Consider the following 17,122-nt stretch of genomic DNA (forward strand, 5'->3'; position numbering starts at 1 on the left):
CCAGAAGTACTATAATTCTATGAGGTATGACCTGATAAAAAGAGCCTTCCTGTGAGTAGACAAGAAACTGGGCAGTTCAGATGCTGAAACTTTATTAAGAGTTTTGGAAGTTTTAGTTTTAACCTGAGAAATGTTTTAAGAGCTCCTATAGTCACATGTGAAAAACACCAGATAAATTTCTTCATTAAATCTTTATTACAGGTCTCCTGATTGCTTTATGTCTAGATTGATTATGAATAGAAGATATACTGATTTTCATCACCTTCTTCATCTAACTTAGGTTTGTCAACTCTTGAGGTATCATATTACTTTTTTGATAAGGCTTATTTTTTTTTTTTTCTAAAAACTTGGCTAATGCTCAAATTCCTGTTCTCACAGTCTTCACTAGCTTATACGTTGTCCTTTAAATGTTTTTTCCAAACTGTCATTTGTAATGGATTTGTCTTATAAACTTAGTTGCCATATCTTGGACAATCATTATCTTCAAAGTTCTGAACAATACAAATATTTCTAAAAGTATGGAGATAATGCATCATGATGGTTAGCTTGATCAGATGCCCTTTAAAAGCATATAATATGTAATATAAGGATTTGTTTTTCACCAAGTATTTCAGTTGGGCAGTAATTTGTTGGTAGCTTAGATTTGGTTGAGTAATTAAATGAAAGAGGGCTTAGTAAATCTGATGGAAGTTTCTGGTAAAATTCTGATTACCTGGACTAAATATGGCATTTGAACCAATATCCATGTTTATCATAAGATCATTGATTATCACTCTTTTGTTGTTGTTGTTGATTTTACTTGAACCAGATAGGAATCTGTTTCCCACTGCCATTTCTGCCTCTTACCTGCCAATCCATAAGTGTAAAGAAGTGAGAGAAGCAGTATCTGAGATGTTAAACTTTTATTATTGTACATTTAAAACATCTACTTAAAGTCAATGAGAACAGTGAATGCAAATAAAAAAATGAAGTTTTAGACTGAGGACATTGTCAGATTTTCATGTTAGCCTAAGCATGTAATATATTTTTGTGTTTTTTTAAAAAAATTCTACAGCATTGAGATAATCCTGATTCACAAATACCAAGTTATAAGTAGTAATATTTTTTAATAGCTCACCTTAAATCTCTAGATACTCAAGTTAAATTGATCTAGATGCTTGAATTGAACTTTTTCTATCAAAGTTCACTTACTAATAATAGCAAATATTCACATGCCTTATGAACGTGTAAAAGTCAGATGAGCACACAAACTTGAGCAAGTGCTAAAACTATCACCACTGTTGTCACAAGGCAGATGCTAGAATTTCGCTTTTTATTATACAGCTTAACAGGAGCATACTCTGAGGAGGACCTTGCTTGTTTTTGGGCATGTTACTTCTGTGATTGAATCTTTGTAGCTTTGCAGATTGCTGGAGGGCGAAGAGATTTACCTGGAAGCAATTATGTACTTAGTTCGTAGAATATAAGGAAGATTAACTGAAATAATGCTGGGAAGATCCTTAACATACTGCTCAGTGCTTAGTAAATGGTAATGGTTATTTTCAACATTTAATAAATAATTGACTTAATTGGATTAGGTTGAGGGTCATAGGAGAGCAGCTATTTGAGGTAGAAGCCACATTTTGCATTAAGAAGATAAAGCCTTGTGGAAGAGCAGAAAAGTAAATAAGAAAACACCTACATTCAAATCCTGTGTGCTACAGCATGGCTATTTTTAACCTAATGAATCCCAGATTCCTAATATATAAAATAGGGATAATATTTAATCTATTTACAGATTGTTTTGAGAGAAGTAGTACAGGATAATATTTGACATGTAGTAGGTATTAATAAACAATAGCTACTAAAGAAGCAGCTAAGGCCAGAACCAGGTTAGCCTTGTCTACCTTCAGCTGGGTCAGGAGGAATAGATAATGCTACAGTGATGCAAAGAAAGATGGTTCTGCTTGGATGACTTACGAAAATCTTTCTAACTGGTTTTATTCTTGGAAGAGTTGCCTAAAGATACATAATTATATTGACACCCTCAGTAATTTTCTTGGGTTTCCCAGGTGGCTCAGTGGTACAGAATCCACCTGCCAATGCAGGAGACTCAAGTTTGATTCCTGGGTCGGGAAGATCCCATGGAGAAGGAAATGGCAACTCACTCCAATATTCTTGCCTGGAAAAATCCCATGGTCAGAGGAGCCTGGTGGGCTACAGTCCATGGGGTCACAAAGAGTCGGACACGACTGAGCACACATGCATGCATCTTCACCAGTAATCTTTCTTGGCCTGTTCTCTTAAATTTTTAGTATTGTGCCACATCTTTTTTTTTTCCCATACCCCTGCATTTATTTGGTACCTTTTGTGTCAGAAAAGATAAGGGACTGCTAAGGGAGTAAGCAACCTGAAAACAGTAGCTGATTATAGATGCTAATGTAAATTCCTAGAGCTTATAGTCTGTATTGCTCGTGTGGTAGGGGAGAGAGTAAGAAAGCTCTAAGACTACTTGTGAATGGCTGTGAAAGTACAGCTTTAGATATACAGGCTACTTGTAAGGTTTTGACCAAATCAAAAACATCCAGTCCAATTTGATGTGCCAGGGAGGAAACACTTGGTTTGGAGAGATGAAGAGCTTTATCTTGGACTTCTTGTGAGAGTTCCTTTTGTCTATAGTAATCCAAAAAATTGTATAGCTGTCTTGAAAAATACATTTATGTAGTAGAATAAATCTTTATACAGTTACGTGGCATCTTCTAATCTTTTCGTGGTAAGAAAAATGTAAAATGAATTTTATTCAAGCAAAGGCAAACTGACGTTTTAATTTGTCTTTTTTTCCTCTCCTGCTCCTTTTTGGTTAAATAGGATAAGTTCTGAACGTCGAAAAGAGAAGTCTAGAGATGCAGCCAGATCTCGTCGAAGTAAAGAGTCTGAAGTTTTTTATGAGCTTGCTCATCAGTTGCCACTCCCCCATAATGTAAGCTCGCATCTTGATAAGGCTTCTGTTATGAGGCTCACCATCAGCTATTTGCGTGTGAGGAAACTTCTGGATGCTGGTGAGTTGTTTTACAAGGACACGATAGGTCTAAAAATTAGAAATCAAAAGTAAATTGGAAATTACTTTTAGAAGGTGGTCATACTCTCACTTCTTTAACATGATATCCTTTTTATTACCTGCTTTTAAAGCTTCAGTCAGGAATGTTAAGATATTGGCCTCCCTCCCCCTCTTTTACTCTTGCCATACTTACCTACCTACCTATATTTATCTTACTTTTAATGACATGACTCTTCTCTTTTCAGTGGTTTGTCTTGCTTCATTACTTTAAATAATCATTAAAAGCAGCTGGCAAATCTAAATTTAGTCTCTGTTCCTATCATTTAAGTATAAAATTTTAACCATTTTTTCTTCTTGTGCCTTTTTTAGGTGATTTGGATATTGAAGATGAAATGAAGGCACAGATGAATTGCTTTTATTTGAAAGCCTTGGATGGTTTTGTTATGGTTCTCACAGATGATGGTGACATGATTTACATTTCTGATAATGTGAACAAATACATGGGATTAACTCAGGTAAAATGCCCACATATTAAGAGCTGTTCTGTATGTGTTTATGATTGTGTTACAGGTCTAATTTTTTAAATGTGTTTATTTTTACAGTTTGAACTAACTGGACACAGTGTGTTTGATTTTACTCATCCATGTGACCACGAGGAAATGAGAGAAATGCTTACACACAGAAATGGTGAGAAGAAGTTTTTTGTTTGATTTATTGTGACAGGTGATTTTACTTAATTGGATACTATCACTAATCTTAAAATTTTGCTATTGTACTAACCTAAGGCAAAACTTCATTTCATGTTTAATAAAATGTTACTCTGTTCTTTGTTATATCTGTTATTCTATTTTTTAGGAATTTCATAAAAATACCTACGTTTTGAAAAAAGCCCATCTAATTCTGTAAATAATTATAGAGATATAAGACTTGATAAAATAAAATGGAAAAATAAATAAAAATCAGGACCAAGTAAGTTAATTTAATATTAACATTAAGGCAAGGAAGTCAGTCATACAAATAATAGGATTTTACATAGTTTAATATTAAAGTTAAGGTGCCAGTTTGGGTTCAAGCTTCCGAATGCCCAAGAAAAAGTTAACCAAATTTTAAAACATAACTGCTTATTTGACCCCTTAGATTGTTCATAATAATTGAAGACTATATAGTTCAGTTACAAAGTATTATATTACGGATGCCCTTGCATTTTTTGTTGTTGTTGTTGAGTTGCTAAGTCGTGTCCAACTGTTTGTGACCCCATGGATTGCAGCACTCCAGATTGTCTTTCACTATCTCCCTGAGTTTGCTCCAACTCGTGTCCATTGAGTCAGTGATGCCATCCAACCATCTCTTTCTCTGTTGTCCCCTTCTCCTCCTGCCTTCTATCGTTTCCAACATCACAGTCTTTTCCAATGAGTATGCTCCTCGCATCGGGTGGCTAAAGTATTGGAGCTTCAGCATTAGTTCTTCCAGTGAATATTCAGGGTCGATTTCCTTTAGGATTGACTGGCTTGACCTCCTTGCTGTCCAAGAGACTCTCAAGAATCTTCTCCAGCACCACAGTTCAAAAGCATCAATTCTTCGACACTCAGCCTTCTTTATGGTCCAACTCTCACATCTTTACATGACTACTGGAGAAACCATAGCTTTGACTATATGGACTTTGGTCGACAAAGTGATGTCTTTGCTTTTTAATATGCTGTCTAGGTTTGTCATAGCTTTCCTTCCAAGAAACAGGCATCTTCTAATTTCATGGCTGCAGTTATTGTCCACAGTGATTTTGCAGTCCAAGAAGAGAAAATCAGTCACTGTTTCCACCTTTTCCCCTTCTATTTGCCATGAAGTGATGGGCCTGGATGCCATGATCTTAATTTTTAGAATGTTGAGTTTTTAAGCCAGCCTTTTTGTTTTCCTCTTCACCCTCATCAAGAGTCTCTTTAGTTCTTCTTTACTTTCTGCCATTAGAGTGGTATCATCTACATATCTGAGGTTGTTGGTATTTCTCCCAGCAATCTTGATTCCAGTTTATGATTCATCAAGCCTGGCATTTCACATAATGTACTCTGCATATAAGTTAAATAAATAGGGTGACAATATACAGCCTTGAGGTATTCCTTTCCCAATTTTGAACCAGTCAGTTCTTCCATGTAAGGTTCTAACTTGCTTCTTGATCTGCATACAGGTTTCTCAGGAGACAGGTAAGATGATCTGGTATTCCCATCTCTGTAAAAAAGACCTACTAGGACCTTTAACTTTTAGGAATGAATTGTTAAAAATAATCAAATGTTCCAAGATTTGGGAAAAAAGTACTTTGTGCATTACAAATCTTAGCAAATAAAGTCTTTTCATAACTGTGCCTTAAGCAGAGTATATGGATCATAATTTGATCTTTCTTTCACGACTCAAAGTTACCACACTGAAAATTTGTCACTGTGCTCTGCAGTTGTTCTTTGTAGGTCTCCCATTTAAGTATATGTTTGTTTGTTTCTACATTAAACCTCATTGATTATTGTCAGTCATTTTTTATGGTTTTTGTTTTAAAGCTCATCTCATTTCTACTAAAAGTTAACTTTTATTTAGAGATTATCTGTGCCAGGACACTGTTTTCTGCATTTTTTTGTGCTTTTACTCCTTTAAAAACCCTATGAAGTTACAATTTCTATTCTACAGAGGAAACTGAGTTACAGAGTTACTGAGTAACTTGCCAAAGATTATTTGGTTACTACAGTGAGCGTTAAACTAAGGTAGAGTGGTTCAAGTCCATACTCCTTAGTACTTTAGAGCTCTTTCCGTGTTCACCAACTCTCAATACATTCCTACTGCCATTTCTTACCTTGGAGCCCTCTTCTTTTAATTTCATGTTGTGTGTTTACTGTGAACTTGGGAAAGCAAATGCATACTTTTTAGAATTTTGTGTAAAGGAGGAGTAAATATACTCTGAGCAAGGACTTAAGTGGATTGTTGATGAGTTTAGTATATAACTTCTAGTGTTTATACTTTGACGTTTGTATTGGCAGTTTATTGCTTCCCTTGGTCTAGACTATAAATGCATAGATATTTGGAAGTCTTATTTTGGTTTGGTGATGATGCTAATGCATTATTCTAAATCAGATCTAGTATACTTATTAGAGCTTAGATGTATGTTTTTAACCAAATGCTTTTGTTAAAGCACATGTACTACTTTTATTGTAATAGATTTGTGATTTAATTATGAACTTAAAAAAATAATTCCTAATGGTGGTTAGTGAATTTCTGATATTTTGTTGGGAAACAAAAATGCAGACTTTCACCTTTAGCAAAGTAGGGCTGCTACAGTACAGGACATTTTAATGATACACTAAGAGCCTATGGTATGCTTATACAGCATAGTCCTATTTCATTTAAATTCTAAATAGAATTTAGAGTTCATTAAATTATTGTAAAGTATTTATTTTTATAGAGCTGAAAACTTAGTTGTTTAAAAATTTTTTTATTAAGAAAATGCTAGTAGTTTTCACTTACCTTAGTGTTAAATTTATCTTCATGTCCCAGTTGAAATGCTTTAGGTTTCCATTGGGCAGTCTAATTCAAGTTTAGATTATGAAGGACTGAAAATACCTCAGAGACTTTACATGTGGATCTCTGCTGCTACCACAAGGACCCTTTCCCTGCCCCTCTCCCCCCCGCCCCAACCCGTCCCCTACACACACTCCTATACCATCACCAAGGCCATTATTGTTCTTGTCGCATCTTTTTAACATTTACTTTCAATTGCTTCTAGGGAGGGCAAATTCAGTCCTATTTAAGTAAACCTGAATCACTTGTATCAGCACCAAGACTGTCCCAACTTGCCTATGTTCCATAATTCTGAGTATGAACTAGAACTCTTCTTTCTCCAGAGTCCAGTATTTCTAGCTATGCAAGCCTAAATTTAAATGTTTTCTTTTTGACTTGACTCTTTCAATATATTAGCCTTAAAATCTCCAGATCTTTTTTTTTAAGTTCTCTTTTCCCTTATTTCCATTAATCTTCCAAGTTTTTATAGATTCTACCTCTTTATTTGTCTTTTGTCAGCCTTTTTTTCACTTCTACTGCCTGCTGCTCAGCCCCTCGTTACCATCATTATATTCTAACACACATATATTGCTGCTATATTAATGTTCCTTAGGTTGCTATTTTGCTTCCCAACTCAAAATTTTGGGGAAGCTGCATTTGTATATTTAAGACTGATCTAATTGTGGCACCCATGGCCCTCTCTAGTTATAGCCTTAACCATCCCTTCTAACTTTGATTACTCTTCTGTATATACTTTATATTAGAGTCAAACTGAATTATGCACACTGTTCCCCAAATGTGTGATGTTTTTTCTCACCTCTATATTTTTCGCTCTTCCTTCTGCCCAAATGTTGTTACTCATCTCTACTTACTGAAATTCTAATGTCTCTTTTTCTGAGAAGGACTTTTTGATTTCCCCTTAACTTAAAGTTATCTCCTGATCTCTCTTTGTACTTTTATAAAGTGTTCTTGTAAGTCTTGAGCATTTACTTTACATTGTGTTATTGTCACTGACGTCACTACATCTACTCAATTTTTAACTTCTTCAGGACAGGCATTGTGTCTTGTTCATCTTTATATTGCCTGAAATATCCAGTCCAGATCCTGAATAATAAATATTTGAATGAAGTACTTGGCTTGAATCAGACTGATCAATGAAGAGAAGAAATCAAGTTGCTCTTTGTTAGTTGAGTGTAATCTCATTTTATTAGTTATTGAGGCTTAGAATGGGAGTAAATACACTTCAGGTTGTTTAATTCTAACTTTGCTTTGAAAAGTCATTTAATAGGTTTTTTTTCCCCCTAGTAACAAAGTAGAGATAATTTCCTCCTTGCTTTACAGGAAGATTTTAGAAAAATCAGATATATAAAAATGTTATTTGGTATTAAAAAGAAATTTTATATTTTAAAAGTTCTATAAATATACAGAATGTTATAAATTGAGCTAACACATCTAGTAAAAGTTTGGAGGAGTTTGTTTAAGTTCTTTTTTTGGGGACGGGGGTGTGCTTTATGCACTGATAACACAGTTAGGGAGCAAATTCATACCGTGTTTATATTTCTTTGTAATCTGGCCAACTCGAATGGCTTGAATGTGCAATGATTAAGTGTTATTCTCATCTCACCATCTCGGGGAATCACTGCTATTGTGAACCCGCTACTTACTACAAGTGCATGAAACCCCTTGGATGCATTGGAGTGAGCAAAGCAGGTGTGAAGCGTTGTTCTCATATTGAGACTTTCCATTGAATAGCACCTAAGTACTGGGCACTGTGCTACTTCTGCTGTAACAAATTTGTGTAATTAATTATGTTTTTAAATTTTATTTCATGTTTTCATAAGGCCTTGTGAAAAAGGGTAAAGAGCAAAATACACAGCGGAGCTTTTTTCTCAGAATGAAGTGTACCCTAACTAGCCGGGGGAGAACTATGAACATAAAATCTGCAACATGGAAAGTAAGTATAAAAATGATCTGTGAATGCAGCTGATTTCTAGATAAATTAACGCATCTTGCTGCTGCTGCTAAGTCGCTTCAGTCGTGTCCGACTCTGTGCGACCCCATAGACGGCAGCCCACCAGGCTCCTCTGTCCCTGGAATTCTCCAGGCAAGAACACTGGAGTGGGTTGCCATTTCCTTCTCCAGTGCATGAAAGTGAAAAGTGAAAGTGAAGTCGCTTAGTTGTGTCCGACTCTTCGCGACCCCATGGACTGCAGCCCACCAGGCTCCTCCGTCCATGGGATTTTCCGAACAAAAGTACTGGAGTGGGTTGCCATTGCCTTCTCCGAATGCATCTTGACATTACTAGTATTAAGACAGCATTAGAACTGTGAGGGAAAACTTATTGTTCCTTTGTGTTTATAGATTTGATATCCAAAAAAGTTTAGTAATTCATCAGTTAAGAGGCATGAACTTAAGTTATGTGCACATTTGGCTTTGCCAACTACCCAGTGTTTGAATCTTGATACACATTAATATTTTATTTATTGTTGTATCATTTCTTTGCTCAGTTTTGAAACATCGTCATCAGAGCAAGAAATAACCATCAAACAGGTATAGTGGCCAGATAAATGAAAAACAAGCTCAGAGTTGTGTGAAGGGAAATTTTTTCAAAGACTAATCTTAGGGTGGTAGTGTAGAGAAAAACACTGATTTTCAAAAATATAGTGATCTACTAATGATAGTAAATTTTATCAAAGCTTACTTGCCATGTCAGACTCAACTGTCTCTGCGTTTTGTTTTTTACTAGCATAAGTTTTTTTAAAAAACTGCTTTGTTTTTCTTCATACTCAGGTACTTCACTGCACAGGCCATATTCATGTATACGATACCAACAGTAACCAATCTCAGTGTGGGTATAAGAAACCACCGATGACGTGCTTGGTGCTGATTTGTGAACCCATTCCTCATCCATCAAATATTGAAATTCCTTTAGACAGCAAGACTTTTCTCAGTCGTCACAGTCTGGATATGAAATTTTCTTATTGTGATGAAAGGTAAGTGAAAATATAACTTGAAATTTTTAATTAGTCCACAAAATTGTTTTAACTGTTGACTATAGTGAAGACTGAAAGCTGGAAGAAAAATAGACCTCTTTAATAAATCTAGTTCTCTAGTTGTGGTGTGTAGGCTTCCTTCCACTTAAGTTGAATACAATCATACATCCTAGAATTTTGTAATGAAAGGTAAGTGAAAATATAACTTGAAATTTTTAATTAGTCCACAAAATTGTTTTAACTGTTGACTATAGTGAAGACTGAAAGCTGGAAGAAAAATAGACCTCTTTAATAAATCTAGTTCTCTAGTTGTGGTGTGTAGGCTTCCTTCCACTTAAGTTGAATACAATCATACATCCTAGAATTTTGTAAGATTAACTTTATAGATTAATTAAACCACATTTATTGAATATTTACTGTGTACCATGCATACTTACTCTAGCAGGTGCTATCCAGTGATTATTAAGATGAGGTTTTTTTTCCTTTAGGTGTTCTAATTTATTTAAAGAAAAAAATAAATATATTTCAGAGACATACAATACATAATTTGAGGAAGGATTACTTCTGGTTGTGGACTAGAAAGGAAAGCCTTTGGTCATCTCCTCATCCTACATATTTTTCCTGAGCAGCTTTATCCTTGCTGATGGTGCTGTTTTGCAGATTTCTATCCATAACTATTTCTACTTAATTGCCAATTTGATATTTTTATCTAGATACATATTCTTCTGTATTATAAACTAAATATTTCCATATCTGACTGAACCACTCCTATCCCAAAACAACTTCAGAAACAGTTTTTCCTCTTACAATACCTGTCATGATTAATATACCAGTGTAGACATATAACTCCAGCAAAAATTGGAAAGTCATCCTTAACTTTTCTTTTGCTCACTGATCTACATTCTGTTTCAAAATCTTAATAGATTTACTATGTATGTCTCCTCCATTCCCTCCTTCCACTCTTGCTTTCCTGCCATTGAGTTCTTCAGCTCATTATTACCTTTGGCTTGAACTGTTGCCATTTAAGTCTCCTAACTGCATCTCTGCCAACAGATTTGTGCCCTTTTAATCTCATCCTGGTTTCCAAGAAGTGAACTTCCTAATGTGGAAATCAGATCACGTCTTGTGAAAATGCCTCATTGCTTCCCTTCATCTTCACACACAAACTTTTGTTTATAAAAAATATTAGAAGGGTAGGAGATTTTTATTTATCAAAAGAAGACATGCGTTTTGAAAAGCTGAAAGAAAAATAGACCTGTTTAATAAATCTAAACTTCTTAGCGTGGCAAGGAAAGATGTTTATGATCTGGCCCCTGCTGACTTCTCCCCCCAATTTGTTTTTTTTTTTTTTGAGGAGACTTTTATTTTTGACTGCTAGGCCTTTGTTGAGGTGCACGGCCTTCTCGTGTATGTAGGCTTAGTTGCCCTGTGGCATGTGGGATGTGACCAGGGATCAAACCCGTGTCCCTGCTTTGGATGGTGAGTTCTTTACCATTGGACTGCCAAGGACGTTCCTGATTTCCCCAAATTAATCAGGAGGGTGGGAAGACCCTTCTGATGTGGCCCTTAATGTCCTACTTCCAGAGAACTCCACATGCTATTTTGTTGTCTTAGTACAGTGATAGTTTTCTTAACTCCAAACACAAACTTAAAAAAGCCACTGTTCCTTATATGTGGTCTGTCATAGCCTTTTTTCTGTTTTGTAATTATTTGCTTGCTTGTCCCATTTTTTACTGTAAAACTGTAACATAGTGGCTGAAGGCATAGGTTTTGTAACTAGACTACTAAATGCTGACTTTGCTGCCTATATCCAGATGATCTTAGACACATTTCTACTTTTCTTTGAGCATCAGTTTGTCACAGTATAATACATGTATTTGTATTATCTTAAAATTGAACATTATACAAGAAAATTGATTTTAAGCCCTATCCTAAGCTGAGCTAAGTCACTTTAGTTGTGTCCGACTCTGTGTGACCCCATAGATGGCAGCCCACCAGGCTCCCCCGTACCTGGAATTCTCCAGGCAAAAACACTGGAGTGGATTGCCATTTCCTTCTCCAAAGCAAGAAAGTAAAAAGTCAAAGTGAAGTCACTCAGTCGTGTCCGACTCTTAGCGACCCCATGGACTGCAGCCTACCAGGCTCCTCCGTCCATGGGATTTTCCAGGCAAGAGTACTGGAGTGGGCCCCATTGCCTTCTCCTACTGGGTGGGAAAATATGACAAAGCACTGGCTTTGGAATCACATCATTCTTGATTCAATCCTGGCTTGTAGTCCTGGTACTTATAGTGTGGCCTGGGTGTTAGAACTTAGCTGTTTTAAATCTCATCTTCCTTATCTGTTAAATAAGAAAGAAAGACAAGAAAGGGAAGTTGCTCAGTCATGTCTGACTCTTTGCAACCCCATGGACTGTAGCCCACCAGCCTCCTCCGTCCATGGGATTTTCCAGGTGAGAGTACTAAAGTGGGTTGCCATTTCCTTCTCCAAATAGGGTCATGCTTCAGAAGGCTGTGGTAAGGATTATAAGAGTTTGTTGAGTGCCTAGTGCACATAGTGACTGCTTTACCACTGGGGTTAACTTTAAGAAAAATGAAGACAGAAATGCTAAGACATATTTTATGGTGTTTGGTGCCAGTATTTATATCAATGCATGATAGAACAGATATTGCCCATCCTTCTTTAGAAACTATTTTTATGTTTTTGAACTCAATATATAAAGTATAGGGGTGGGTTGGGAAGAAAGGAAAGTGATGGAGTTAGAATGATAATGAAAGGGAGTGACACTGCCCTTCTGGTTATATCAGAAAGTTAGCAAAATGGTTGTGATAGAGAGCTAAAAGCAGCCTGCTTAGAGACCAACCAAGTAAGATTTTGAGTCTGACCAGGAGATAGATGTTTTCTGGTTACTCTTTTCAGAACTTCTCACAGCTATACCCATTAAGAACCAACGTGGAAAAAATTTTGCTCATTATTGAGGAATTCTAACATATCAGATTTCTTACATCTAAAATATCCCACAAATAACTATTATTAATTGTACTAATTTCCATTTGTAATCATTCAAACATTTGAGTAGCTACTATGTTTGTGGCACAATAACATATTGAGGTAGAAATGAAGCTTAATATTAAATAGTTCCTGCCCCATGATACTTAGAACAAATGAATTGTGTACTGCATAGTTGGTTTAGATTATAGGTTTATAGTCCATTACAAACACTTTTTGGTTAAATTTTCCTGATCACTCCTCCCCCTTTTGGTATAAAAAGCTAATGTTAAATTAACTTTACCTTTCTCCCTCAAATATGAATAAAAATGACCTTCTAGGAAACCATGTTGTTATATTTTGACATCCTTTGTCCCTTAGTGATAGTGGTACCTCAACTCAGATTGAGAAGCACTGATTGACATCTGATTAAATCAAAGCTCCTTAACATGATATACAAAAATGAAAGTGAAGTCACTCAGTCATGTCTGACTCTTTGCGACCCCATGGACGGTAGCCTACCAGGCTCCGCGACCCATGGGATTTTCCAGGCAAGAATACTGGAGTGGGCTGCCATTTCCTTCTCCAGGGGATCTTCCCAACCTAGGGATTGAACCTGGGTCTCCTGCGTTGCAGACAGACGCTTTACCGTCTGAGCCGCTAGGGAAACCAAAAGCTCTCATTGATCTGATTCTCCTGCCTACTTCTGCAGCCTTACCTCCCCACTAGCCTGCCTGTACAATGTCAAGCATTTTCTTATCTCTGTCTTTGCTTTTTCTTCCCCAAATAATTTACTCTCTCTGACTCTCTTCTATACTCAACTCATAAGTCTCCTATAAGAAGCTGTCCCTCATCCCCATGATTCCTTATCATGGACAGGGGTGGTTCCTCTAATTCCTGTAGTATTACTATCACTGCACCTGCCACATAATTTCTTAAGTACTATGGTTAAGTGCACCAGAAAATTCACCATAGGTTGAGTTTTTTTTTGCCTTTGCATTTTCATATCTAGAACAATGCCAGGCACATATGAGAATATTAAGGTTTAAATAATTAAATTTTAATTCCATGAGAATTTTAAAAAATATATAACCCATATAAGACCAATTAAAATTATATTGGTGGCTCAGATGGTAAAGCATCTGCCTGCAATGTGGGAGACCTGGGTTCAATCCCTGGGTCAGGAAGATCCCCTGGAGAAGGAAATAGCAACCCACTCCAGTACTCTTGCCTGGAAAATCCCATGGACGGAGGAGCCTGGTAGGCTACAGTCCATGGGATCCCAGAGAGTTGGACACAACTGAGTGACTTCACTATTAAAGCATAATTAGGACTGTTGTGATTTTTTTTTTTTTAAGCTTTCCTTGTAATGCTGCCACCTAGTGTTGATGTGTTTAGAGATAGCCCTTAGTAAACAAATTTCGATTTTGGCTTAGTTTGCTTTCAGTTCAGTTCAGTCGCTCAGTCGTGTCCGACTCCTCGCGACCCCATGGACTGCAGCACACCAGGCCTCCCTGTCCATTGCCAACTTTTGGAGTTTACTCAAACTCATGTCCATTGGGTCGGTGATGCCATCCAGCTATCTCATCCTCTGTCATGCCCTTCTCCTCCTGCCCTCAATCTTTCCCAGTATCAGGGTCTTTTCAAATGAGTCAGTTCTTCGCATCAGGTGACCAAAGTATTGAAGTTTCAGCTTCAGCATCAGTCCTTCTGATGAATATTCAGGTCTGATCTCCTTTAGGATGGACTAGTTGGATCTCCTTGCAGTCCAAGGTTGAGTTTTTTTTTTTGTTTTTTTTTTACAAATAAGCTATTTATCTATTTATTTATTTTGGAATAAACTATGGCAGATCTTTCCTTAAGGTGTGACAACAAACAGTATTACTTTTATACATTTCTTTGGATAAAGATACCTCCCCTGTGTGTTTTCTAGAGTTAGTTGGTTTTTTATATTTTTGTATACAGTATATTACATAACTTTTGCTTGAACCTCAGTTAGAAAGTCCTTTGAATTCTAAAGCCTGAGAAATCAAAGAACTTAACTCATCTTTTGCTCCCAGAAGAGGAGAGAATATTTTTGTTAGCATGATACTATTTCTCATGAAATAGGTTCCATTTCAGACTGTGGTTAGAGAGATGCATAAAATATAGTCTGTGTCCAAACTGAACTGCTAAGGAACAGAATGGGTAACTGAATTACTTTCTAGTTCATTTTCAGTTTGATATCACTGTTTCATCTAAGATGAATTTCTATAATTTTTTGTAATTTCAAAAAGTAAGTACAAGAGCATCTTCCCAAACCAACATAATAAGAATTTATTTAGTTCCCATATTAAAATTTTATCATAGATATTGATCCCCCAAGGTGTGAAGCCTTGCCTAGGAGAACTGTCACATAAAGAATCTGATTTTATACGTATACACACAAAAAGAATCTGGTTTTATGGTAAAAATAATGTTATGGGTTTAGTGTATATTTTAAATATCATTAACTGCCTTTGAAGCTTTTATCATTTAATTTAGCAGTCCTTCATAACTATTATATTAATTAATTGCCTTATTACCAAAAGTATGTACAATAAAATATGATAAAGTAGGTAACAAGTTTGGGTGAAGGAGATAGAAGGGTTAAGCAGCAGGGTGAACCCTTGGAGCTTAAAGGAATGCATGGTGCTGCATTTAGTATCTGTAGACTTACTAAAGGTGAGGTATAAGTTTATTCAAACCAAGAAGAATGCTCTTTATTTTTGAAAATTCAATTATCCATAAGATTAATGCATAGCAGATACTCCGAAGAAGCAAAATTGTATTCATTAGTTAGTTTATGTCAGTTTTATTCTTATATTTTTTACTTAACAGAATTACAGAATTGATGGGATATGAGCCAGAAGAACTTTTGGGCCGCTCAATTTATGAATATTATCATGCCTTGGACTCTGACCATCTGACCAAAACTCATCATGATAGTAAGTATAGACATTCTAATTATTTAACTGTTGCAATTTCTACTGTTTGGTTGTATATCTGACTAATCTTCCTAGACCAAACACTTGAATAAACCTCTTCTTAAGTAATCTAGATCATTAAATCTTTGTTTCATATTTGTTATAACTAATACCAGTTAAAGCAGAATCATTTGATAATATATAAAACTACCCTGGCATTTTACAAAGACAAAAAATACAGACTATTATAGTATCATTTTCAGAACTCATGGCTAAGTATTAAGAACAGTTAACACAAAGAAGGCACTCAGAAAGTAACTGTTCAATGGATTAATGAATATGAATATGATCAACATCATGCACAGTTAGTAGAAATAAGAACCTTGACATAAGATGTAATTCTCAGTTTTACTCATATGAATGTTATTTGAAGACCGCGTGATAAGTAAAATTTTGGAATTTCTCACTGGCCTGTTTAATCTGTCCCTAAATATGACTTCCCAATGTGATTGGGGATGCCTGAATGTCACTGAGTTAGCATGATTAGCCTTGAACTATAGAATGGGCCTAAGTCTGCAGTCAGGGTCTCAATACTCCATGATAACATCATCATGTTTATCTAGTACTTCTTCCAAATCAATAATTAAGATTGCCTACATTGCCAGAAGACTTTAGCATACCAACTGAAATTCACATATGCTAGCACAACTATAGCAGGAAACTATAGTAGGAATTTAAGGAACTGGTAGCAGTGCCCCTTTCTTAAATGTTCTCAGTAGAATTAGTTATTCATTCTTTAATATTTCTGATATGTTCAACATGTAAGTTGTTAAAGGAGTTTTAGTCACTGCTGTCCTTCATTCCTGGCTTTCATCTTATTTAAAGTGAAGGTTGGCAAGAAAGGAGTGTATTTGGGGGATTAGAATGGAATAGGTACTTTTTCAGCTATCCTGGGGTGTTTTCACTGTTTCTTAATTTAAACAGTTACAACTGATTAAACATTTCTCTTTTTTTCTAAAACAGTGATCAACATTCTGCATTTATTCATTCAATTGAAAATTTGAAGTTATTTTCTCTACATGACACTTTTTTCCTTTTCACTCCTAGTGTTTACTAAAGGACAAGTCACAACAGGACAGTACAGAATGCTTGCCAAAAGAGGTGGATATGTCTGGATAGAAACTCAAGCAACTGTCATATATAACACTAAGAACTCTCAGCCCCAGTGCATTGTATGTGTAAATTATGTTGTGAGGTAAGCTTGGAAAATAAATATTTGGGGGCAGCAAGTAGTAAGTCTTTGAATGCTCTTTTCTTTTATAGAAAAGATTATAAATGATAACTGAATTTTCACGTTTCTACCCAATTACTGTTTTCAGTATTCTGAGTTTCTAAGGCAGCTATCTTTCACTGATTCCACTAATTACCATCAGTAGCTAGTCATCCTCATCCTTTCTACTCCCATTTAAAAAAAGACTTTGAAAAAATACCACATCTCTGATGGATTAGTTTGTTCTAGTCATACAGCTATCATCATAAATTATCTCAAGGCAACTATATTATTTTTATAAAAAGAATTCTGGCCCTGGAATAGTTAGGTTTGTGTCATAGCTTTGTCCCTCATTAATTCC

At 35.8% G+C, this 17,122-nt stretch overlaps 1 protein-coding gene and 1 long non-coding RNA gene across 4 annotated transcripts in view; one reads left to right on the forward strand and one right to left on the reverse strand.

The window, feature by feature from the left end:
* HIF1A (hypoxia inducible factor 1 subunit alpha) overlaps positions 1-17,122 on the forward strand; it is a 44,856-nt gene that overhangs the window by 18,096 nt on the left and 9,638 nt on the right. For 2 of the 3 annotated variants that reach the window (NM_174339.3, XM_024997270.2), the window contains exons 2-8: positions 2,848-3,038; positions 3,407-3,552; positions 3,640-3,724; positions 8,410-8,522; positions 9,359-9,561; positions 15,406-15,512; positions 16,599-16,746. In NM_174339.3, the coding sequence (NP_776764.2) occupies positions 2,848-3,038; positions 3,407-3,552; positions 3,640-3,724; positions 8,410-8,522; positions 9,359-9,561; positions 15,406-15,512; positions 16,599-16,746 (993 nt within the window). Of the gene's footprint in view, positions 1-1,438; positions 1,529-2,847; positions 3,039-3,406; positions 3,553-3,639; positions 3,725-8,409; positions 8,523-9,358; positions 9,562-15,405; positions 15,513-16,598; positions 16,747-17,122 lie in introns of those variants that run through there. The other variant, XM_024997269.2, reaches the window with a different exon arrangement.
* Positions 299-17,122, reverse strand: part of LOC107132877 (uncharacterized) — a 29,223-nt gene continuing 12,399 nt past the window's right edge. The window contains exon 2 of the long non-coding RNA XR_001501236.3: positions 299-3,067. This is a non-coding gene — a long non-coding RNA (uncharacterized lncRNA). The remainder of the gene's footprint in view (positions 3,068-17,122) is intronic.

The sequence above is a fragment of the Bos taurus genome, chromosome 10 (assembly GCF_002263795.3).
Source record: "Bos taurus isolate L1 Dominette 01449 registration number 42190680 breed Hereford chromosome 10, ARS-UCD2.0, whole genome shotgun sequence".
Lineage (NCBI taxonomy): Eukaryota > Metazoa > Chordata > Mammalia > Artiodactyla > Bovidae > Bos > Bos taurus.